This window comes from Barbus barbus (assembly GCF_936440315.1).
Source record: "Barbus barbus genome assembly, chromosome: 3".
Lineage (NCBI taxonomy): Eukaryota > Metazoa > Chordata > Actinopteri > Cypriniformes > Cyprinidae > Barbus > Barbus barbus.
Window position 1 is genome coordinate 43,211,812 of NC_136731.1, and position 25,741 is coordinate 43,237,552.

Genomic DNA, 25,741 nt, shown 5'->3' on the forward strand with positions numbered 1-25,741 from the left:
ATGCAAAAATAGGCAAACTCAGTTCCTTTTGAGTAAAAACAGTTTTTTGACTAAATGTAAGCAGCCAAGTCGATTACTTTAAGCAGCTGATGGCTGCTGGAAGGTGCTTGTTAATGGACGCGCTCGCTTGAGTTGTTATTCACTGCAAAGTCCACACAAAGTTAATATGCTTACATTGTAGATTTATTTTACCGTCACTGGTCCTCATTTCTAGTAAGCAAGAGTCCAACAAACAGTCAATAAATCCACAGTTCCAAGTCCTTCACCAGTACAGATTTTCCTCAGCATGGCATACAGTGTAGCATAGCTTAGCGGTCAAAAAACTGTGCGCACCTTCCCTCCAGCAACACCCGTCACCTGAAGGAAGGTTCCTACCTATATTCAGCAACCAATTACCAAAAAGAGAGACCCCTACTGGACACACACTTACATAAGGTTTAAATAAAGACAAAATGGCTCTTACAAGTTAATACTAGTTATTGAAGTGTTAATATAATAATATTAATTTGTCCTGCATTATTACCTAATATGACAGCATTATTCTAAAGTGTTACCTAATATTCTGTCTTTCAAGTTTATCTTTGCATAAAACCTCCATATGTTCTTTACACATTTACTAAATCCAGTCAGTCATGATCACTGTGAAGCTTCAATCATGTTATATTCATCACATCTGATACTATATGGGGGATGTTATTTTCAGAGAGGCAAAGGCGACAAAGTCAAAGTGGAGAACGACCCAAGTGTAAGTTAATTCATTTATATATTATAACTCCAGGATTTTATTTTATTTTCAAAATATTTTAAATTGTTCTTCTCTCTGGCAAAAGAAAAATGTTTTTTTTTTTTTACTCTGTAACCCCATAATAATGTAATGTGAAATCATGTTGTGAATTGATTCAATTAGCCTGTATGAATCAAAGCCAAGCCTTTCATCATTCCTTAATTAAAACCAGAATATTAAACATTTTCAGTGTTTTCATATATGCATGTGTTCTTGTGTGTTCCAGTGTGTGATCTGAGGATTATTCTTTTGGGCAAGAATTTATCAGAAAACAGCAGTGTCAGGAACTCAATCCTGGGAATAGATGCGCATGAGAGTGATGCACCGATAATGCAGCACAGTGTGACGAAAATTGGTGGAACAGTGAAGGGCAGACACGTCACAGCCATTAACACTTTTCACCTGCTGGATCGAAACATCTCAGATCATCAGATCACACAGACAGTGAGAGAGTGTGTGAATCTGTCTAATCCAGGACCTCATGTGTTCATAATCATACTGCAGTATAAAGACTTCACTGAGAAGGACATGAGACGAGTGAAACACGTGCTCAACAAATTCAGTGAAGAAGCGATTAAACGTACCATCATTCTCACAACTGATGAAGAGACAGACGACTCGCACACGAGTCCTGTAATAAAGCATACAGCTGTTCATCAGCTCATAAAGGAGTGTAGAGGAAGGCATATTGAGTTTGAAAAAGAAAGCCCAAAATGGCAATCTGACATTTGCAAGAGGGTTGATAAGATACTTAAGGAAAGCCATGAAGAATATCTCACATGTGAAATATATGAAGATGTTAAAGGAACATCGGTGGATGAAGAGCAGAGTGGATCTGATGATCCAGCCAGATCAGAGGAAAAAAACAAAGAGCATTCCTATTCCAGAGATGATGGAAAACAGAACAAGAGAATTGAAGGAAGTCTAAGTAAGGAATTCTCAGAATGTCTTTTCTCATTATGCTAATGAACAACAATTTGTTGTGGTCTAATGGTTGGAGAGTTGGACTTGTAACCCAAAGGTTGGGATTGTAGGTGGGGGGAGTGAATGACCAGTGCCAGTGGTGGATGAAGTACCTGAAGGCCACAATTAAGTCAAAGTACAGGGCCCGTATTTATCAAGCTCCTCAAAGTGCCATTTTAGTCATAAGTGCTGAGAATTCATGAAATTTACTCCTACTTTCAAATTTAAGTATAAAAGCAAGTTATCAAATTTCTTATAGCTAAGAATCACTCTTACTCTCCCAGTTATTTAATACAGCTGTAGAGGTCTAATCTTATAGCTGTACAGTCATTGGACTAAAATTCAATCAGTCATCGCTCCCAAAATGAATTCAGTGGGTCATCTTGTTAATGCTATACATTAATCACAACAATTAAAGAAAATTTCATCCTGAACAAGAACATGAACAACAATATAACATTAGACCACAGAATTTCCAAAATGACATTTCCCTTACATTCAACTTCTGAAAGTGCATTCATCTTTGCCATGTTACATTCATTTAGTTGACAAGTGCTATACGCTTCATTAATAAAAACATTAATGGCATTAATAAAAACACTTACACTGACAAGCTACGCAATATTGCGTTCATAATTGAATGCGATTCATCTGCGATTATGAATGTGATATTGCATAACGTTAGCCTGTCAGTGATCTACGGCTCTGTCTATTAAATGCTGCTCCATCTAAAAAACACGTGATAGAGATTTACTACTAATAACAAAACCGGCTTTACTGACAAGATGTGACAATCATGTGCCATTTATCGTGTAGCCCTAATCTTTAGTTTGTTTGTTGATCACAAAGTACAAAATGGATGAGGTAACCTAGGAAGCCAGGTGTATTCAAAGCGTCGCCATTACCAGTAAGTAAGTAAGTAAGTAAGTAATTTATTTGTATAGCACTTTTCATACATAAAATGCAACTCAAAGTGCTTCACAGGCATAAAACAAATATAAAAAAAACAACGTCATCAAAAGCAAAATATAAACAAGTATAAGTAAATATAATACACAAATATAATACACACACTTCACACACTATTATGATCATAAGCAACTGTAAAAAGGTATGTCTTAACACGCTTTTTAAAAATATAAATACTGGTTGACTCTCTCACTTCATTTGGAAGACAGTTCCAAATTTTTGGAGCATAGTGACTAAAAGAAGTACCGCCAGATCGCTTGAGATTTACTGTATAATATGCTAAAAGTCCAGCACTAGAGGATCGTAACGTTCGATTAGGAATATATCTTGACAAACAATCAGAAATATAAGAAGGTGTCAAGTTATGCAATGCTTTATACACTAATGTAAGAATCTTATAGTCAATCCTTTGATGCACAGGTAACCAATGTAATTCCATTAAAACCGGTGTAATATGTTCTCGTTTCTTCAATTTCATTAATACTCTGGCTGCTGCATTTTGTATCAATTGCAGCTTAACCATAGAACCCTTAGGTAGACCAGTATACACAGCATTACAGTAATCAAGTCGAGAGAAGATAAATACATGAATTAGTTTCTTAGCATCGTTAAAAGATAAAAAAGGACGAATCTTGGCAATATTTCTCAAATGATAAAAACATATTTTTGTAACTTGATTAATATGGGACTTAAAACTCAGATCACAGTCCAAAGTGACACCCAAGTTCTTTACCTCTTTCTTGGATTGTAAAGCTAAGGAACCCAATTCAGCTTCAATCCTTTCCCGCTCAGGTTTTTTACCCACAATAAGAATTTCGGTTTTATCTTTGTTTAGTTTTAAAAAATTTGCATTCATCCATTTTACGATGCTGGACAGACAATTAGACAATCTTTCTATTACAACAGTGTCTCTGGGTTCAACTGAAATATATAATTGTATATCATCAGCATAAAAATGGTAATTCATTTCGTATTTCTGAATTATGCTACCCAAAGGAAGCATATATAATGAAAATAAAACTGGCCCAAGGATGGAGCCTTGTGGAACACCATAGAGAATGTCATGATTCTTTGATGTACAATCACCTATATTCACTGAAAATGTCCTTGCTGTAATATATGTTTTGAACCAATTCAAAACATTACCTGAAAGACCTATACATTTTTCCAATCGGTTTATTAAAATACAATGATCAACCGTGTCAAATGCTGCACTTAGATCCAGGAGAATTAAAACCGATGCTTTACCTTTGTCTATATTTAATCTCAGATCATTTACTACTTTTAATAATGCTGTTTCCGTGTTATGACCTTGTCTGAAACCTGACTGATATTTCTCTCGAATACTATATTCCTCTAAAAATTGATTAAGCTGTTGCAGTACAACTTTTTCTAAAATCTTACTTAAAAATGAAATATTCGAAATTGGCCTGTAGTTATTAAGGAGAGAATAATCCATGTTAGGTTTCTTTAAAAGTGGTTTCACAACCGCTTTTTTAAAAGCATTAGGACAAATGCCCATCTCCAGTGAATTATTTACTATGTCAAAGACATAGTCAATCAAACTGTGCGAAATCTTTTTAAAAAAAACTGTTGGTATAGAGTCGAGACAGCTAGAAGAAGAATTTAACTGAGAGATAATTTGTAAAAGATTCTCTTTATTTACTGTCCTGAACATTTCCATTTTGTGGTATGGGTAACTTCCCAATTCATCCACAAAAGATTGATCAGTATGAGCAATATCAATTCTAATCTGTGTTATCTTGTCGTTAAAAAATATAGCAAAATCTTCACACATAATTAGGGAGGGCTGATCAAAACAATTTACAGGCCTATTATTTAAAAGACAATCTATGGTAGAGAAAAGTTTTCTAGGATTATTGCTATTTTCGTTAATTATTTTTGAATAAAAAATTTGTCTTTCAGAACGTACAGTTGTTGTGTATTCGGAAATATTAGAAAGCAAAATCTCGTGATGAACAACTAATTTAGTTTTTCTCCACAGACGTTCTGATTTTCGGCATTTCCTTTTAAGATGACAAATACGATCATTTTTCCATGGCATATTCTTCAACACCGACCTTTTTTTTATCTTTTCTGGAGCTACTATATCGAGAGTTGATTTTAACAAGGCATTAAAACGATCAACTTTATCATGTACATTAGGCAAATCCCTCAAAGACAGAGGCGCTTGTCGAATCTCAGTAATAAAAGACTCCGATGTTGATGCATTAAAAAAACGCTTTCTAATAATTTTTTCTTCGGGATGGAATGGAATGTTAATTTTACAATCAAAAAATAAACAAAAATGATCAGAAATTGCTAACTCAGTTATTTCATTTACGTTAACATTAACACCATATGAAATTATAAGGTCAAGCGTATGCTCTTTATTATGCGTAGGTTCATTAACGTGTTGCGTGAAACCAAAAGAATGCAATACCTCTACAAACTCCACTGCTTTACGATCACTTTTGTTATCAACATGAATATTAAAATCACCTACAATTAATATTTTATCATAGCTAGTAACACACAAGGTTAAAAATTCAAAGAATTCAAGAATAAAATCAGGATTTTGCTTAGGAGGTCGATATACTATCACAACTAGACATTTACTTTCTATTATTTCTATTGCCAAATATTCAAAAGTAGTAAAATAATCAAAAACAATCTCTTTACAAGCCAATGTCTGCATAAATATAGCAGCTATCCCACCACCCTTCTTGCCACAGCGAACCTTTTGCAAGAATGTATAGGTGGTTGGGCATGCTTCAATAAGAGATATAGCCCCATTTTGATCAAGCCAGGTTTCCGTTAAAAACATAAAATGTAAGTTTTTCTCAAATAAAATATCATGGATGAAAAATGTTTTCCCAGTAATTGATCTAACGTTAAAAAGTGCCATGTTTAATTGTCCTTCATTTTGCAAACAAGGTGGAGTGATATTTAAATCATTTCTCTCTATCAATACCAAATTAGATTTTCTCCGATGATTATTTCGTCTACTATTATTGTTCCTAGAGGAGACAACAACCTCAATGTTATTTATCTGTTTGTTACTAATCTGTTTGCATCCCTGTTCTAATTTCAAAAGATTGAACATATCATTACTTACAGGGGTGCTACAAACTTGTCACAGATTATACAATACAGTTTCAATATGTCTCGACAAGAAGTGTACTCCAGTCCTACTTGGATGTATACCATCAGAACGATAAAATCGCGCTCTCTCCCAAAAGAGATCCCAGTTATTAATAAAAGTCAACTTTTTCTTCTTGCAAAACGAGTCTAGCCAGCTGTTGAACGCAAAGAGTCTACTGAAGTATTCATTTCCTCTTCTATACGTTGGTAGTGGTCCTGAGATTAAAATCCTTGTTGCAGGTGATACATTGCGCACAACTTCCACTAGTTCAGTGAAGTCCTTTTTTAAAATTTCTGATTGTCTAGATCGAATATTATTCACGCCAGCATGCAGTATAACTGTGTCAATTTTTTTGGTGCGATTTAAAACAGCTGGGATTTGGGCAGCAATATCAAGCACCCGAGCTCCTGGAAAACATTGTTTTTGCACCTCAATATGATTAGTCTTAATTTTCAGATGTCGGATGATGGAGTCGCCAATAATAAATGTCTTACCAGGTGAAGAACATAAAGAGGGTGAAAAGGGTGGCGATGACTTTGGGGTTCTTGACGAACTGAGTGGCTCAAATCGATTGCTGTTTATAATGCATGGAATGGTGCGCTGTGATTGGTTGAGCGGATATATCACATTCTGCAGAGAAGGGAGACTGGCGTTTGTCGCAGTTTGGAAAAAAAGGGAGAAACCATGACAGAATAACACAACAAAATCTGTATATTTTCAAACATTCTTTTTTCTTTTTTTTTTCAACAGTTGAGATAAATCAGTGGATTCGCTCCAACTGTAAGTTGATAAAATTACATACATTTTTTTTGCATACATATTTTTTCATATTCTAAAATGTTAAAGGAATAAGATTGTTAAAGGAAGTCTGATGTCTTTAATGTGTTTTTCAGTGCCACCTAATTTCTCTGGAAAGCAGAAGCTGAATCTGGTGTTGTGTGGAAGTGATCCAAAATCTAAAGTCTTGTTGTCAAAACTTTTACGAGGGAAAAATCAAAAAATTTTACATCAGAGAGAGATCATCGAAGATTGTGTGAAGAAAGAGGGGAAGATTCATAAACGTCTGATCAGTGTGGTGGAGCTTCCAGCTCTCATTTGTCTCTCAGAGGAGAAGGTGAAGCATCAGACTCTCCGCTGTGTGTCTCTCTGTGATCCTGGAGTTCATGCTTTCATCATCATTATTCCTGTTGGTCCACTGACAGATGAAGTCAAAGCAGAAATGGAGGAGATCCAGAAGAACTTTTATTCCAGAAAGCACTTAATAGTAATATTTGTCAATGATGGCACTGTTAAAAGATCAGTGACAGAGTTTATAGAGCCCAACCCAGAATCTCAGAGGTTAATCAGTTGTTGTGGAGCTCAGTACTGTGTGATGGGTTTAAAAGAGCATGAAAACTCAAGACAGATGATATCTGATCTACTGGATTATATAGAGAATATGAGCACTGAACCATATTCACTTCAGATGTATATAAAAGCTCAAGAGAACAGAGCCAGACATGAAACAGAGGAGAAATATGAAGAAAAGCTGAAGAGAATGGAGAAGGAAATCAAAGCGTTAAAGCAGAAAATTCATTCAGAAGGTGGGTGTTTTCTTCTTTAGCTTTATGCATCGTTAGAGTATAGAAATCATAATCTTGCAGCAATCAGGTTGTGTGTCCTCCAACATACCAAAATTTACTTACCCTCAAGCCATTATAGGTGTATATGACTTTCTTCTTTCAAATGATCTGAGCTATATTAAAAACGACCCAGGTTACGTATGTAAACCAGGTTCCCTGAAGGGAACGAGAGCTGCGTCGGAAGACGCTATGGGAACGCCATCAGCGTAACCGACGCTCTGAATATCGTCTACAACAAGTCCAATAGAAGGGCGAGGCGTCACGGGCGGGGTGACGTCACGGCCAGGAAGTATATAAGCACGTGAGGCAGAGCCCGTGTCAGCTTCATGCCATGAAGCAAGCGCTGGCAGGGATGCCGGAAGTATGGCTTCGAGACGCAGCTCTCGTTCCCTTCAGGGAACCTGGGTTACATACGTAACCTGGGTCGTTCCCTTCCAGGAACGTCGAGCTGCGTCGGAAGACGCTATGGGAACGCTATACCAACGCCGCCAGACTGACAAGTGGACAGAGGAGCCTGGAGTGGCTTGGATGTCGAGGTCGTAAAACCTGGAGAATGTCAGGGGCGTGGACCACCCAGCAGAGTCGCAGATGTCCTGTATCAGTACACCTGTCCAGAAAGGCCTTGGAGGCCGCCATACCTCTGGTTGAGTGCACTCTGACTCCCACGGATGGGCAAGCCCAGAGGCCTCGTAAGCAAGATTGACAGCATCCACCATCACTTACTAAGAGTGGACTACCTAGCCCATACCCTCTTAGGCGGACCAAGGCACTCGAGCAGTTGGTCCGACTTCCTCTACAGAGCAGCTCTGTGGATGTACGTGCCCAGTGCTCACACTGGACACATACGGTTGTGCTTCTCCTGGCCGAAGGGAGGAGGACAGAGGCCTGGAGTACGACCGGCTGTGGTACGACCGTTAGAACCTTCGGTACGTACCCCATTTTTCAGGGGTAGAGAAAGACTTTCGCCGAACCGGGCACACAGTCAACATCGAAGGGGCCGCAGACAGGGCCTGAAGGTGACCACCCTCCTCAGAGAATGATGGCTAACCAGAAGACGGTCTTGGAGGTGAGGAGTCTATCTGTTATCTCCTCGACATGCTCAAAGGTGCTCACACCGAGCCTCGGAACCGCAGCCAGGTCCCACGTGGGGACGTGATCGTACAGGAGGCCTCAGCCTCCGCGCACCGGAGGAAACATGTAACTAGGGGGTATCTGCCCACTGACTGGCCACCGATAAGGGCGTGGTATGACAAATAGCTGCCACGTAGACCTTAGTAGTGGAGTGGGTTAACCCTGCTGAGAAACGGGCCTGCAGGAACTCCAGAACTGCACTAACTGGGCAGTTGACTGGGTCAAGGTGGCGGTCTCCGCACTTCATCGTATAGTTTCCTAGTGGAGGGAGCTCTGGATTGAAGGAGAGTCTCGGCAACCTCAGTCGATAGACCGGAAGCTATGAGTTGCGCCTGCTCAGAGGCCAAACCCACAGCTTCCATAGCTCCGGGCGAGGGTGCACAATGGTGCCCCCGGCCTGTGAGAGGAGATCTCTCCTGATCGGTACCGGCCACGGGGTGCCGTCAAGGAGAGAAATCAGGTCCGAGAACCAAACTCGGCCCGGCCAGAACGGTGCTACTAACAGTAGACTGACCGCGTCCCGGCGCACTCTCGCCAGAACTCCCGGGAGCAGAGCGATCGGGGGGGGGGGAGGCGTACAGACGGAGCCTCGGTCGCGTCTGTACCATAGTATACAGTCCCGGAGGAGCTGGAGGAACTAGAGAAAACCAGAGGGGACATTACGCTGACTCTGGAGTCGCGAACAGGTCCACCCGTGCCTGGCCAAAAACCTTCCAAATCTGCTTCACCACACCTGGGTGAAGCATCCATTCCCCGGGCCTCAGCCCCTGTCTCGACAGAACGTCTGCTCCTACATTGAGATGCCCAGGAATGTGACATACTGGGGCGGAGGCGGCGAACCCTCGTGAACGCTCGTCACATCAACCTCCTCGGAGGAAGAAAGACGCAGTGTCAAGCCCTCGTCTCGGGGGGAAGAGTACCGCTTCCAAACGAGAGACGGGGCGCCAGATCTGGCGGATACCAGATCAGCCTGCGAGCCCCACGAGCTCAGCCGCCGCTCTGCCTCGGCAGAGAAACGGCGCAGAGAGCTTGAGAGCGAACGAGGCGGCGAAACCTCGTCAACGCTCGTCACGTCAACCTCCTCGGAGGAAGAGAGACGAAGCGTTGAGCCCTCGTCTCGGGGGGAAGAGTACCGCTTCCAAACCGAGAGACGGGGCGTCAGATCTGGCGGATACGGGAGGAGATAAGGACATACCCGTCTCACTCTCACCAGCCAGTTCAGCCTTTTTTTTTTTTTGCGAGCCCCGCGAGCGCAGCCGCCGCTCTGCCTTTCTCTCTCTTTCTTTACGGCAAAAGCGGGACCGGCTTTATTTTCTCTTATGCTTGTGCAAACACTGCAGCTTACAAAGCTTGGAAGACAAGCGGGGCGTTGAGCCCTCTCTCTGGGGGAAGAACTTTTTTTTTTTTTTTTTTTTTTTGCAGCTTCCGAATACAGAGAGCGGGCGCTGGATCTGATGATCCATTTGCGAGCCCCACGAGTGCAGCCGCCGCTCTGCCTCGGCACGAGCGGGACCAGCACTGCGCGGGGTGCTCACAAATGCTCTCTCCTCGAAGAGAGCCCTCCGGGTGCGGAGTGTGCGCAGCGAGAGCCGCTCACAGCGCACCCAGGCAGACCACGCACAGACTATGTGTGTCCTCCCCAGTAATAAAGCGAGGATAAGGACTAGCACACAATCTGAAGCGCAATCCGAAATTGCCCCCTGTTTTAGTCTTGGCTTTGGCATGTCTAGACTCTTTCTCAGACAAACAACAGTAAATAAGTCTCACAAAACAGATATGGACTGACAATACACAGAGCGCTTGCTGAATGACAAAAAGCTGACGCGGGCTCTGCCTCACGTGCTTATATACTTCCTGGCTGTGACGTCACCCCGCCCGTGACGCCTCGCCCTTCTATTGGACTTGTTGTAGACGATATTCAGAGCGTCGGTTACGCTGATGGCGTTCCCATAACGTCTTCCGACGCAGCTCGACGTTCCTGGAAGGGAACTGGCTCTTCCAAGCTTTATAATGTCAGTGAAGGGGGGGGGGGGATTTCAAGCCCAATAAAAAAATCATAAATCAATCATAAAAAGTGCTCCATATAGCCCCAGGAGGTTGAAAAAGGCCTCCTGAAGCAAAGTGATATGTTTGTGTAAGAAAAATATCCATATTTACGACTTAATAATTGTAATCTCTAGCTTCCAGTAACTGTTGTGCTCACATTCACGAAAGTGGCTTTCCAGCGGTTGATCGAGGATATAAGCATACCGTAAGCTCCGGTGAGAATATGCTAGTTTTGTTTACAGCAAAGGAAAACCAGTCTCCTCTTATATCGAAATCCTTCAACATTTTTCTGTACAAATCCTCATTTTCTACTTCTAATTTGTGACCAGTGTTTTGTTTTGCTCTCTTTACTGCGCTTCCACGGTCATTACTTCTCACCGGAGCTACGTCCTACGTCATCAGCTGGAAAGCCACTCTCTTGCGAACGCACATACGACAGTTAGTCAAAGCTCCACAGTTAAAAGTTACTCCAAGTTGTTCTCGACTGCGCTGTATTGACTGCTTTGATGCGTCGCAAAATGGTATGGCATTATTTTGATGCATACATCCGAAAATATTTAATTTGCCTTTTCAAAAGCAAGTAATCAAATGTTTTATTGAACAAAACTGTTAAAACACATAATTTATAATCAGGGATTGAAATGAACTTTTTCACTCACCAGCCAATTTGGCTACTAGTTACCGGCCATTCATAATTTCTACTAGCCAAAAAAAAAAGGGACAGTGTTACCCGCCACAGCTGATTTTTACCCGTATTTGACGGGTTGGCGGATGTTAAATTACAAACCCTGTTTATAATGCCAACAGTCTGGTGATTGTTTTTACTCTTTAGTGTGCTTAGTATTGACTCAACAACATCTATTCAAATGCTCACTTAATCTTTGGTATTTGGCCATTAATTTCTTTATGGTGGAAATGCTATATCCACTGTAATTTCCTGAATATGTGGACATGAATAAGTGTAAACGAGCGAGGGTTTAAACTTTTATTTTGAAATTGCGATGAATTAGCATATTGAGAAAGATATTGATGTATTCGCCTGTGTTTGCATAGGTTTATAAATGATTTACCTTACAATTCTGATGAAATAGCGCACGTTGTGTTCCCAGATGAATGTTACAATAAACCCAAACTCACAACAATATGCTGAAATGTAAATGACATGTAAATGATAACAGATCATGGAGCAGCATTTACTTTGAAGGAAGCCGCTCTGACACACTCTTACGTAACCTACACCCATGTAAATGATTAAAACACATATATTAAACCTGCATCGCATATATTTATTTAATTAAATCATAGCGTTTGTGAATTCTTAAAAGTATTATGCTTTGTTATGATTTTTAAATAGGTTTAATATGTGCAATGCACCACTTCCGGTATTTTGCCGATTACTCGACACGGGCAAAATGCAATCGAGGATTTTTAAAATTGAATACTCGAATAGAATCGAGTAATCGTTCCAGCCCTACATATACACTTTGTAAATAGAAACTTCTAAAACTCTCCTGAACAAATACGCATTGGAACATTTGCCAAATCTGTTTCACCAAAATCCTATTTGTACACCCTCAACTAAGCTCTTGCTTTTGTTGGAGTGTGCTTTGCACCCTCTAGCACCCCCTTACATCTGACAGTGTTGGGAAGGTTACTTTAGAAATGTAATAGGTTACAGATTACAAGTTACCTTTCTTAAAATGTAATAAGTAGTGTAACTATTCAATTACTTTATTAATGTAAATGATTACATTTGATTACTTTTTGATTACTTTTCTAAATTTCAAATGTTTTCAACTGTTAATCATTTTCAAACAGGCAGGGTTGACCTTACAGTAGTACAGTACTCAATACTGATTACTGTCAGACTTTCGAAATCCTTCATCACTTGAATTAAGATTATAATATTTAAATTTTAAAGGAGACACTGAATGCAAAATTCACTTTTACATGGTGTTTGGATATAAAAGTATCTTAGCAGTGTGTGGACACAACCACCCTACAATGATATAAAATCCATTCACTCCTTTTTTTAATCCTCCAAAAAACTATACAGTCTCAATTACCTAGCCATTTTTTAGCAGTATGATGTCATATCGCTCAGGCCCCACCCACGACCGCTGCCCCGTATTAGCATATTTCTGCACTCAGCCAGTTGTATGAAGTCCATCATTTTCTCCGCGCTCAAGCAGCTGTAGCGACAACGTCTTGTAAGCAATGCAGGTGTTTTGTAGTTGGATGTAGAGGAACATAATTAAGAGTCTTAATTTTCTCCCGGCGTCGGAGCCACTGAGGACACAGTGGATTAATTTTTGATTTTGATGGTAATGCACTACCTAATACACCTAAATTTGTTTGTCTGTGCAAATTATTTTAGCATCCGATGTCCCCTTTGAAGCACAGCCACCATAAAATCAGACTTTCTTTGAGATCATGCTGAGGTTAAATACAGATATAAAATCATAACAAGAAATAGTTTAATAGCTATCATACTGTGTTTGAAATTAAATCTTTGCATAGCTGTGACAGGAAACACTGTAATCTAATAGTGCCTTAGAAAAAACAGTTAAAGCAAAAAACAAAGCATCCTGAGTGAAATAACTCTCCTGGGAGTACATGTGAGACTACACTCAAGAGTGTGAAAGTGTTAAAATAAGAGTGTTAAATTAACACTTTCACAGAGTTAAAGTTAATGAGATAATTAAGTGATTAATTGAATGATGATTGAAGACCATTATTGAAAACACCTGATGTTAATGAGCAGAATCACCAAAGACGAAAATCACAGTCACCATTATAGTGGTAAGTGTTTGCTTTAGTTGGGCTCTTGACCCTTAAAAGTTTAAAGTTAGATTTTGCTTGGCTGTTATAACTGAGTTATAACAGACAGACAAGCAAAGAGAAAAAGAAAAAAAAGTATTGTTTTTCCTGAATCTCTGAGCTCATTTAGAGCCTAATCTCTGAGCTAGATTTACATTGTTGATTATAGGAGTCATGTGCTTCTTCAGCATAAAATTACCAGCATTTTCAATACAATCCGAGGGATTTCTTAAACGATGTTTGTTCAAAAGATTCTTTTATTTAGACACACAAACATCAAGAATCAACCTGTGAATCTCAACAACGGTGACAATCAAAAATGCATGTTGCAGTGCATTCTGGGTGCCACCAATCAAAATCCATCCATGGCTCCCATGATGCATAGTGTCAGTCCTGTGTCTTGTTGTCCCCTCCTCTCGTGTCTCTATTTGGCCTTCCTGTTCCTGTCCTCGTTCCCTGTCATCATGAGTTAATTAGTCCCAAGCCCTGTTTGATTTAGTCCGCAACTGTTCCAGTTCTTCCCCTGTGATTTCCCCATGTTTATAAGCCCTGTGTTTCCCTGCCTCTGTGTCCGGTCTGAACGTCATTTATGTTCGTCTCTCCCCCAAGCTCCTCGTCTCGATGTGGATTTCAATAAAGGATTATTATTGGGAATCTCCTTGTCTCCTCGTTCCTCGTGCCCCGAGAGGGAACTGACAGAAGACCGGACCTACACAGCGGCGTCCTACGTTTTTTGTTTTCGTTTTTGGAAAGTGTTTTGTTTGTTCCATTTTTTTTCCCGCGGCATGGACGCCGCCTCCCGCTTCACTGCCCTGATCCGCGGGGATCTCCCCTTTTATGATTATGCAGAGGGGTTTTGCAAGATTTGCAAGTTTGATGACGCAACCCTTAACAAGCTGTTCTGTCTCGGGGAAAATTACGACCGTCCCGTGGACCTCCCAGACACTACCGGCCTGAGTTGGAGAGAGGGGATTTACCGGTGTCTGGGAAGCGTCCGGACCCGAGCCAGCCCGCCGGCTCCCCCGAGCTCTCTGCAATTCGCGCTTCCAGAGCGCCCCCCAGTGTCCGCGCTCCCAGAGCGCCCCCCAATGTGCGCGCTTCCAGAGCGCCCCCCCAGTGTCCGCGTTTCCAGAGCGCCCCCAAGTGTCCGCGCTTCCAGAGCGCCCCCAAGTGCCGGCTCCTCGCATTTGCCCTCCAGTGCCAACTCCTCGCACGTGCCCTCCTGCGTCTCCGCTGGTTCCGTCCAGCTCCGCGCTGCAAGAGCGCCCCACAGAGTCCGCGCTGCAAGAGCGCCCCACAGAGTCCGCGCTGCAAGAGCGCCCCACAGAGTCCGCGCTGCATGAGCGCCCCACAGAGTCCGCACTGCAAGAGCGCCCCACAGAGTCCGCGCTGCAAGAGCGCCCCACAGAGTCCGTGCTGCAAGACAGAGTCCGCGCTGAAAGAGCCATCCGCCATGGCCTCCCGAGTCCCCTGACCCACCATGGCCTCCCGTGCCTCCTGACCCGCCATAGCCTCCCGTGTCCCCGGACCCGCCATGGCCTCCCGTGTCCCCGGACCCGCCATGGCCTCCCGAGTCCCCGGACCCGCCATGGCTCCCGGAATGGGCCCCCGCTCTGGAGGCAGGTAGCCCTGCCCCCTGATCCCTGGAGGCCTCCAGAGCGCCCACCCCCCCTCCCCATTAGATGGAATAGGGCGTTAGGACACGCCTTCCGGAGGGGGGCGTTATGTCAGTCCTGTGTCTTGTTGTCCCCTCCTCTCGTGTTTCTATTTGGCCTTCCTGTTCCTGTCCTCGTTCCCTGTCATCATGAGTTAATTAGTCCCAAGCCCCGTTTGATTTAGTCCGCAACTGTTCCAGTTCTTCCCCTGTGATTTCCCCATGTTTATAAGCCCTGTGTTTCCCTGCCTCTGTGTCCGGTCTGAACGTCATTTATGTTCGTCTCTCCCCCAAGCTCCTCGTCTCGATGTGGATTTCAATAAAGGATTATTATTGGGAATCTCCTTGTCTCCTCGTTCCTCATGCCCCGAGAGGGAAATGACACATAGCGGCATGAATAAATTATGAGCTGAACTGTCTTAGTAATTTCCTTTATTCTTACTATTTGTATGTGGCTTTTAGTAGCTTGTTTTCTAATGATTAGAGTTTATCTGTTTTTCTGAATATGCTGTTTGTCACCATTGTTGAGATTCCTATGCTGATTCTTGATGTCTGTGTGTGCCTAAAACAAGCTTTTTTATTTTTTTAAATTAACAGAACTTTCAGGAAATCCTTTTAATTAGTGTATACTGTAGAATCACAGGGCTGTTATATCAACAAGGTAAATCTAACTCTTTTAGGTTTAGGCTCTAAATAAGTTTGGTGATTCAGGTCAAATGATCATTATGTGAAAACATAACCAACATCACATGGTCACTTTTTTTTTTTGCTTGTCTGTCTGTTATAAGTCAGTTATAACAGCCAAACAAAATCTAACTTTAAAAATGTAAGGGTCAAGAGCCCAACTAAAGCAAATGCTGTCCACTGTAATGGTGACATAAAAAATGTGATTTTCATCTTTGGTGATTCTGCTCATTAACATCAGATGTCTTCAATAATGGTCAATCATCACTCAATTAATCATTTAATTATCTCATTAACTTTAACTCTGCTTCAGTGTTAATTTAACACTCTTAATTTAACACTTTCACACTCTTGAGTGTAGTCTCACATGTACTCCCAGGAGAGTTATTTCACTCCGGATTTGCATTTGTTATCGAAAGCATGTTCTAAACTCCTGAAATATTGGTGTTTCATATTTTAGAGCAGTCACTGCAACTTATGAAATAAATCAATTAAATCTGTATGTGGGTGTGTGTGTGTAAATTTTTTAAATAAAAATCAGACGTAACTCCCTTTGTAATCCTTAACATTTTCATAAGTAACTAATTTAATTACACTTTTTTTTCTCAGTAACTGTAACTGATTACAATTACTTTTATTTTGTAATTAAATTATGTAATTCCGTTACATGTAACTAGTTACTTCCCAACACTGACATCTGAGCACATGTGCACTTTGGTCAGAGCTGTAATAATGCGATTAAGGCATTTAGATGCCTGTTTATTGTGAATAAAATATATGTATGCCACATATTTTCATACCAATATGCTTCAACATGCTTGCTACAATTATGAGCTTAATCACATTATTCTGATCAAAGTTTTGCATTTACATGAGGTAAAGTTTAATTTAGGCAAAATCCCATTATTGTCACATTGTGAAAATGCATGTAAACGCAAGTTTAGTGTTTGTTTGTTTGTTTGTTTTTATAATAAAAAATAATAAATGTATATGCATTTTTTAGATGCTGAATGTTCAGATGATCAGGAGTGTCTGAGGATTGTGTTGATCGGAAGGACAGGAAATGGAAAGAGTGCGACAGGAAACACCATTCTGGGAAGAAATGAGTTTGCGAGTCAAGCAAGCATGGATTCAGTGACGACTGATTGCCAAAAGGGAGTTGGTGAAGTTGATGGTCGATCAGTAGCTGTTGTTGATACTCCAGGACTCTTTGACACAACACTCTCAAGTGAACAAGCAGTGGAAGAAATAGTGAAATGTGTTTCTCTGTCGTCACCTGGACCTCATGTGTTTGTCATTGTGTTGAGTGTGGGGAGATTTATTCAGGTGGAAACAGACACTGTAGATTTGATAAAGAAGATCTTTGGTCCAAAAGCTGCTCAATTCAGCATCGTTCTGTTCACCAGAGGAGACGATCTTGAGGGTGAATCTATAGAAAAATATGTGGAAAGAGGAAACAATGCTGAGGTCAAGAAACTGATCAGAGATTGTGGAAACAGATTCCTGGTTTTCAATAACAAAGAAAAACAAGACAAAACGCAAGTGATTCAGCTGTTAAACATGATAGAAGAGCTGAAAAACACTAATGAGGGCCGATACTTCACCAACAGCATGTTTGAGGAGGCAGAGATGTCCATTAAAAAGAGGATGGAGCAAATACTGAAAGAGAGAGAGAAAGAAATTCAGATTCAAAATGAAAAATTAAAAGCCAAATATGAGAGGGAAATGAAAAACATGATGGGGAGACTTGAGGAAGAGAAACAAAGAGCAGATGAGGAAAGAATGAAAATGAAGAGTCAGTTCAGAGAAAATGAGGAAAAACTCAGAAAAGAGTTTGAAGAGAAAGAAAAAACAGAACAGAAGAAACGAGAGATTGAAAACCAGAAACGATCAGAAGAAGAAAAACAGCAAAGAGCTGAATATCATCAAAAAATAGAAGAGATGAAGAATGAGGTTGAAAATCAGAGATTACAGTATGAAAAACAGCAAAAAGAAAGAGAGGAAGAAGATAGAAAGAGAGAAGAGAAATACAGACGAGAACAAGAAAAGTTGAAAAAAGAACAACAACATATTATAACAGAGTTAAAGAATAAACAAGAAGAAGAAATAAAAAAGAGAAATTTGGAGAACAAAAGGAGGAATGAAGAAGATGAGAAAGAGAGACAAGATTGGGTAAGAAAAATAAAAGAAGCTGAAAATGAGCGAAAAGAGGAAATTACGCGACAGCAGAGAGAATGGGAGGATGAAAAGAAACGTCAGATGAGAGAACGAGAAGAAGAAGAAAGAAAGAGAAAAGAGAAACACGAGGAACAGCTGAGAGAAAAACAAGAAGAACTGGAGAAAATGAGGAAGAGGTTTAAAAGAGAGAGAGAAGAAGAAAGAGAGAAGTTTGAGGTGGAGAGACTGAAACAAAGAAGAGAAAGAGAAGAAAAAGAGAGAGAATATGAAGAGAAGAAAATGGAAACAAGAAGATATTATGATCAGCTGGAACAAGAGAGAAAAGAGGAGTGGGAGAGAAGAAAACGAGAAGAAGATGAGAGAAGAGTAGAAGAGAGAAAGAGATGGAAGAAAATGATTGAAGATATGAAACAAGAGCAAGAAGAACAGATGAAGAGAAGAGAAATAGAGGAGAAGGGGAGAAAAGAAAGAGAAGAGAAAGAGCGAGATGAAATAAAAAAGGAATATGAAGAGAGAATAAAAGTCATAAAGAAGAGACATGAAGATGAAGCCAGAAAACAAGCAGAAGAATTTAATGATTTCAGAGAGAGAAAAGAGCAGCACGTTCAGGAGCTCCAACAGATGCTGGAAGATCATCAGAAACAACAAGAATTACTGAACAAACTCTGCCAACACCTGAAACATGAGAAAAGTGAAGAAGTGGAAAAACTGAAAAAGGAGATTGAAGTTTTAAAAAAGCAGTGGTGTAGATTAATGTGAAATGGTTCATTAGGGAGCCATTATTTTCAGTTTTTACTTACCTTGATCTATTTGTTTAAAATCGCCTTGCTGACAAAATGGGGAAAAAAGGTTATTTTGTTATTCTGATACCCTTTTGAACAGTTTCATATTCAAATTTTCAGTATTACTTCAGTATTACAAAAAATAAAAAATAATAAAATAAATAAAAACTACAATATTAAATAAAAGCATCAAATACTACAATATGATTTTTCCATTGTTTTCCCTTCTACTTCTAAAACTGACAACATACATTTTGTTTCTTTCCAATCTGGTCACCTTAAGCATAGCATCCCTAACCTTAGCATCTCTTTTGAAGGACACCAAATAGACCTTATACAGTATGTAACTGAAAATGATAACAGCTACCACTATTTACTTGCCAGTCTTGAGGTGAACAATTAATCCGTGCAAGTTAATCCACAGAAAAACAAATGAATAAATACAAACCGATTCCAAAAAAGTTGGGACACTGTACAAATTACGAATAAAAAAGGAATGCAATAATTTACAAATCTCATAAACTTATATTTTATTCACAATAGAATATAGATAACATATCAAATGTTGAAAGTGAGACATTTTGAAATGTCATGCCAAATATTGGCTCATTTTGGATTTCATGAGAGCTACACATTCCAAAAAAGTTGGGACAGGTAGCAATAAGAGGCCGGAAAAGTTAAATGTACATACAAGGAACAGCTGGAGGACCAATTTGCAAATTATTAGGTCAATTGGCAACATGATTGGGTATAAAAAGAGCCTCTCAGAGTGGCAGTGTCTCTCAGAAGTCAAGATGGCAAGAGGATCACCAATTCCCCCAATGCTGCGGCGAAAAATAGTGGAGCAATATCAGAAAGGAGTTTCTCAGAGAAAAATTGCAAAGAGTTTGAAGTTATCATCATCTACAGTGCATAATATCATCCAAAGATTCAGAGAATCTGGAACAATCTCTGTGCGTAAGGGTCAAGGCCGGAAAACCATACTGGATGCCCGTGATCTTCGGGCCCTTAGACGGCACTGCATCACATACAGGAATGCTACTGTAATGGAAATAACAACATGGGCTCAGGAATACTTCCAGAAAACATTGTCGGTGAACACAATCCACCGTGCCATTCGCCGTTGCTGGCTAAAACTCTATAGGTCAAAAAAGAAGCCATATCTAAACATGATCCAGAAGCGCAGGCGTTTTCTCTGGGCCAAGGCTTATTTAAAATGGACTGTGGCAAAGTGGAAAACTGTTCTGTGGTCAGACGAATCAAAATTTGAAGTTCTTTTTGGAAAATTGGGACGCCATGTCATCCGGACTAAAGAGGACAAGGACAACCCAAGTTGTTATCAGCGCTCAGTTCAGAAGCCTGCATCTCTGATGGTACGGGGTTGCATGAGTGCGTGTGGCATGGGCAGCTTACACATCTGGAAAGGCACCATCAATGCTGAAAGGTATATCCAAGTTCTAGAACAACATATGCTCCCATGCAGACGTTGTCTCTTTCAGGGAAGACCTTGCATTTTCTAACATGACAATGTCAGACCACATACTGCATCAATTACAACATCATGGCTGCGTAGAAGGAGGATCCGGGTACTGAAATGGCCAGCCTGCAGTCCAGATCTTTCACCCATAGAAAACATTTGGCGCATCATAAAGAGGAAGATGCGACAAAGAAGACCTAAGACAGTTGAGCAACTAGAAGCCTGTATTAGACAAGAATGGGACAACATTCCTATTCCTAAACTTGAGCAACTTGTCTCCTCAGTCCCCAGACGTTTGCAGACTGTTATAAAAAGAAGAGGGGATGCCACACAGTGGTAAACATGGCCTTGTCCCAACTTTTTTGAGATGTGTTGATGCCATGAAATTTAAAATAACTTATTTTTCCCTTAAAATGATACATTTTCTCAGTTTAAACTTTTGATATGTCATCTATGTTGTATTCTGAATAAAATATTGAAATTTGAAACTTCCACATCATTGCATTCTGTTTTTATTCACAATTTGTACAGTGTCCCAACTTTTTTGGAATCGGGTTTGTAAATAAGGTAATCTGTCATCTTAATATTTTCTCTGCTAACTCATTTTCTGATGATGTCAATAGGCTACTGGGTCGTTCTATGGAAATATCCACTTTTCTGCCCCCAGCCTTTACAGAAATATTACACTTGAAAAACACTTTAGGGTTACAATTTCTTTATATTGTAAAATGAAACAATATGTTATTTGAATAATTACACCTTCTTGAGCCATCAATTTGGCAATATTTGTTTTTAATTAATTATAAAGAATTCCAAGCACCACAAAACTGCTCGTCCCCGCAGCCATGTACAGAGGGCAATTCTGAGATCAAAAACAGGTTTTCTACCATTTAAAATACAACAATGTATTCATAACTATCAGATATATGATAATGGAATAATAAAACAAAATGCTGAATAAATATTATAAATATATAATGAAAACAGTGGTCCCTTGGAGTTGTCACTGGTGTTACCGGTTAACAAAAGTCTTTTATTTTGAAATAAAAATCACCCTGATGACATCACTTGACTTCCTCCTTCCTATTTTCTAAACATCTATGAAAAAAGGCCCATGTTTAGTCCACTGTTTCTTTTCAGTTATAAGACATTTTCTCATTTATCTCATGATTTCATAAGAAGCTTTTAGTTGAAGTCACTGGTATGACCTTTTTATTGTTAGAGAATTGTAAAAAAAAAAAAAAAAAAACTGTGATACAAATGGATTAAAATAATTAATTTAGTCAGTATACCATGATTGACAACATGTGGTTTGATATCTTGCAGCAGACATTTTGTAAAATGCATTTTCCATGAAAATTGTCACTGGTGTGACCTTCCTTATGACTTACACCTGTGAAGATCAGTATATGTTTATGTTCTTTTACTAAATGCTTTCACTAAATGCCAAGTGTATGACGAATGTAACAATTTAGTCTCATCTAATAATTATAGTTGAAGAATAAGGATCTTTGGTCTAATGTATGTTACTGATGCTGTGCTGTGTTACTGTATTGTTTTTTTCTGTCACAATAAATAAGTAAAACATAATCTCCTTATTTCGCGCATTTTCATTATTTTCCTGTAACTCTGACCTCATGTGCTGACTAAAAAAATTGAGAAATAATATTTCATAAAAACGTAATATTGCTAAAGAAGGTAACACCAGTGACAAAAAAATAGTACATGTGGTCTTGAAATAATTGCACAAAAAAGCTAAAAATAAAATAAAAATATGCATTCATAAAGTCAAAAGGTAATCTAATAATGGTCTAAGTTTAAATGTTAGAAAAATAAATACATTTTAAGACATCTTGTCAGAATGACCCTACTGACCCTACAGATGACGGCTCGATTATAAATCAAGATTTTTGTGCAGATTAGCATCTTGGAAGTTAGAGCTGGTTATGTGGTCATAATGGGTCACGTTTCAGTCACTATTTCATTTTAATTCTGTTGTCTGACAACAAAATATATCATTTAAAAAAATGTATCAATGAAAACAGTTTTATTGAGAATTTAGCTGCATCAAAATACAGTATGTGGGCACAGAGAAACAAACAAATGTAACAATAAATAATAAATGTACATTTCGCATGTTCAGGAGATGTGAGCTGCCCTGTAGTGTGAAAAGTTAAACAGGTGTAAGAATGACAGAACCTCAGATACTTTGAACTTCTGAGATGGACAACACACAGTGTATTAACATACAGACATCTGTCTCCACATCCCACTGAGAGAAAATGTGGGAAACTCCTCTCACATATGCATCAGTTCCTTTTCATCCCCTTCCTTCCCCTCACCCATCCTTCCTTTCACTCAGCTCACTCAGAATGGCCAATAGTAGAATATAATGTTCTACATGAATTCAAATGATATTTACAGTCATGTTTGTTGTCATTTGAATTGTCTCAGGGTGTCTGGTACAATGGTCTCATTCTTATAAGAAGTAAACAAAGGTAATACAGATCCTCAGAGTTCAGAGATATTTTGCACACTGTAGAGGGCGGTTCAATTGCCATTGGTTTTCATGCAAAATTACTTTTTGTCCCAAAAGGTGTTAACTCGATCAATGGAAATTCCAATTGTTAGCTCCTGTCTCCATCTCGGGGGGTGCTGGTCTTGTTCTGAAGTACTTAAGGAAATGCTGCAATGGGATCGGGACAATTCTGTAGCCAGAAGTCCGTAGTGTGGTGTGTCTCTATACTACACACTATGTATTTCTATAAAGTCAGATATGTATCTTTTACTCATAGATTTATCTTTGAGAATTTGATGTTTCGAATTGATATGATTTGATATCTCTGAATTGGCTGTGTAATTGGCATAATACATACAGTATTTACCGGTCTGATGATAAATTGTTACATTTGATCTTATTCTGTTTTACTCTGTAATTATTTTCTCAAGTAGATGAAGTGAAGGTGTATGTTACCGCAAACATGCATCCAGGGTTAAGTACAGACTAGATCTCAGGTTAGATGGAGCATGGGGCATATCAGGTTAGTTTTTAGACTTCTGACTAACTGCTTGACTTTAGTTTAGTTGTTATACAGTTGCATTAACTATGGGGGGGCTAGATAAAATACTATTGAAATACTAGCATGGTTCGGGCATATTACTAGCCATAACCTCTGATTATTGTCTCAGCTTTAGTTAAGTTGTTATGTAGTTAGATCAACTGCCCAAAGTATCACAGTGCTAGCCATAACCTCTGATTATTGTTTGAGCTTTAACTAAGTTGTTGCATAGGTGACTGTAGGGGGCTAAACAGAACCACTATTTAAAAATGACAAGCGAAGCGGTCTATTAAATAATTAGTCATAACCTAACTAATGATCAGACTGGAGGGTTTACATGTACATCGGCTGGCATTATACACCCTGAGCGACGTAGATTCCTAATGAACGAGTAATAAAGTAAAGTGTTAACTAGCATAATCAAATGTCAGAAGAAGAAGAATTATAAACAGATGATTCGAGGTCATAATACAATGGAATCAGATTAGATAATAAAATGGAGTCAGGTTAGAATTTATCCTAAACTTAATAACTTCGCATGATGAAAAGACCGAACATGCAAGAAACCTTCATCCACCATTGATACCTTCTTTGAGCCAAGTGTGTGGACCTTACACAGGCTTGTCTAAGTCAGTTGCTCAGTGCAAATAAAGAGAAGTACTAGGCACCTGGTATTTATTCTTTTTTCATGTGTCTAATAGACATGAACAAGTTATTTGAACAACATATATGACCTTGATTGCTTCTGTCTGTTGTGCTACTGAGAGGTTTGCGATTGTAGCTCCGTGTAGCTTCGCTTTTCTGTTGAATCTCTATCTTACTTTCACTCTCTGTTGTTTAAAGTGATAATATATAACTTAATTCCCACCATATTTCTGGTATTATCTATCAAACTAATCTAATTAATTTGATCGTTCGCTTTTTAAAACAGCGCGTTAGCATTCGTTAGCCGGTTAGCTTGTCACTCACGGTTCCATTCGTGTTTCTATTCGTGCCTATTATTGTTTTCTTTTTTCTCGCACTGTTTTTCATGAGTTCATCAAATAACAGTGGTAAGTGAATCATTCATCAATAACGGTGAGAAATGGCTTCTCCTACTATTGTTGTTTGCACTTCATGTCACATGTACAGTTTATCTCTCTCTGTCGGCGACGAGGGATTCACATGTGATAAATGCAGGGAAATAGTTAGGCTGACAGAGAAGATTTCAGAATTCGAGACACACATCCAAACTTTAGTTGAGGACAGTAAGAATGTAAGGGCTGTAGATACTGCTTTGGATGTGACTAGCTCAGGGAGTCCTGTACATTGTTCGGTTCTGGTTGAGCCCGTGCAGCAGGGCAACTGGGTGACTGTGAGGCGGCCTAGTCGCGGGTCAAAACACCACTCTTCTGTTCCGATCAAAACATCAAACAGGTTCTCCCCACTCAGTGACACACCCACTGAGAAACCTGATGAAAGTGCTCTAGTTATTGGCGATTCTATTGTACGGAACGTGAAAATAGAGACACCAGCCACCATAGTCCAATGTTTACCGGGAGCGAGAGCACCTGACATCTTGGCAAATTTAAAAGTGCTGACTAATGCTAAATGTAAATTCAGTAAGATTGTTATTCACGTCGGTGCTAATGATGTTCGACTTCGCCAGTCAGAGATCACTAAAAACAATGTTAAAGAGGTGTGTGAATTTGCAGGTACGATGTCAGACACTGTAATATGCTCTGGTCCGCTCCCTGCTTACCGGGGTGATGAGATTCATAGCAGACTGTCGTCACTCAATGGCTGGATGTCTAAGTGGTGCCCGCAGAATAACATAGGTTTTTTTGAAATAATTTTTGGGGCAGACCTGACCTGCTGAAAAGAGATGGTCTTCATCTCTCCTGGGGTGGTGCCGCTCTTCTCTCTAGAAATATGGCACATAGTCTTAGAGTTCATACTTGACTAACTGGGGCCCAGGTCAGGAAGCAGACAGACTGGCTAAACCGACCGTCTGCTAGCCGCCTCACGTCACAGAAGTCAGTTAATTCTCAGCCCATAGAGACTCTTTCACCAAGATATCACACTATAGAGACTGTGTCTGTTCCCCGAACTAGAAAATACAGAAAACGTCCAAACCAAAAGTAAGAGTAACAATTTAATTAATGTTCAACAAATAAAAAGCAGATATAATACAGATAAACAAATGATAAAGCTTGCCTTATTGAATATTAGATCCCTTTCTACAAAAGCACTTTTTGTAAATGATATGATCACTGACCATAAACTAGATGTGCTTTGTTTAACAGAAACCTGGCTAAAACCAGATGACTGCATTACTTTAAACGAGTCTACCCCCCCCCCCCCCCCAAGATTACAGTTACAAACATGAACCGCGACCAAAAGGTAAAGGGGGAGGTGTTGCTACAATTTATAGCAATATTTTCAGTG

General features: G+C 39.7%; 1 protein-coding gene across 1 annotated transcript in view; it reads left to right on the forward strand.

Annotated features, from left to right (window-relative positions):
* The window catches only part of LOC306859019 (uncharacterized protein), a gene marked incomplete at its 3' end in the record, with an annotated part of 53,853 nt that overhangs the window by 9,012 nt on the left and 19,100 nt on the right, over positions 1-25,741 (forward strand). The window contains exons 5-8 of the mRNA XM_079399830.1: positions 704-745; positions 1,011-1,712; positions 6,612-6,641; positions 6,755-7,199. Coding sequence (XP_079255956.1) covers positions 704-745; positions 1,011-1,712; positions 6,612-6,641; positions 6,755-7,199 — 1,219 coding nt within the window. The remainder of the gene's footprint in view (positions 1-703; positions 746-1,010; positions 1,713-6,611; positions 6,642-6,754; positions 7,200-25,741) is intronic.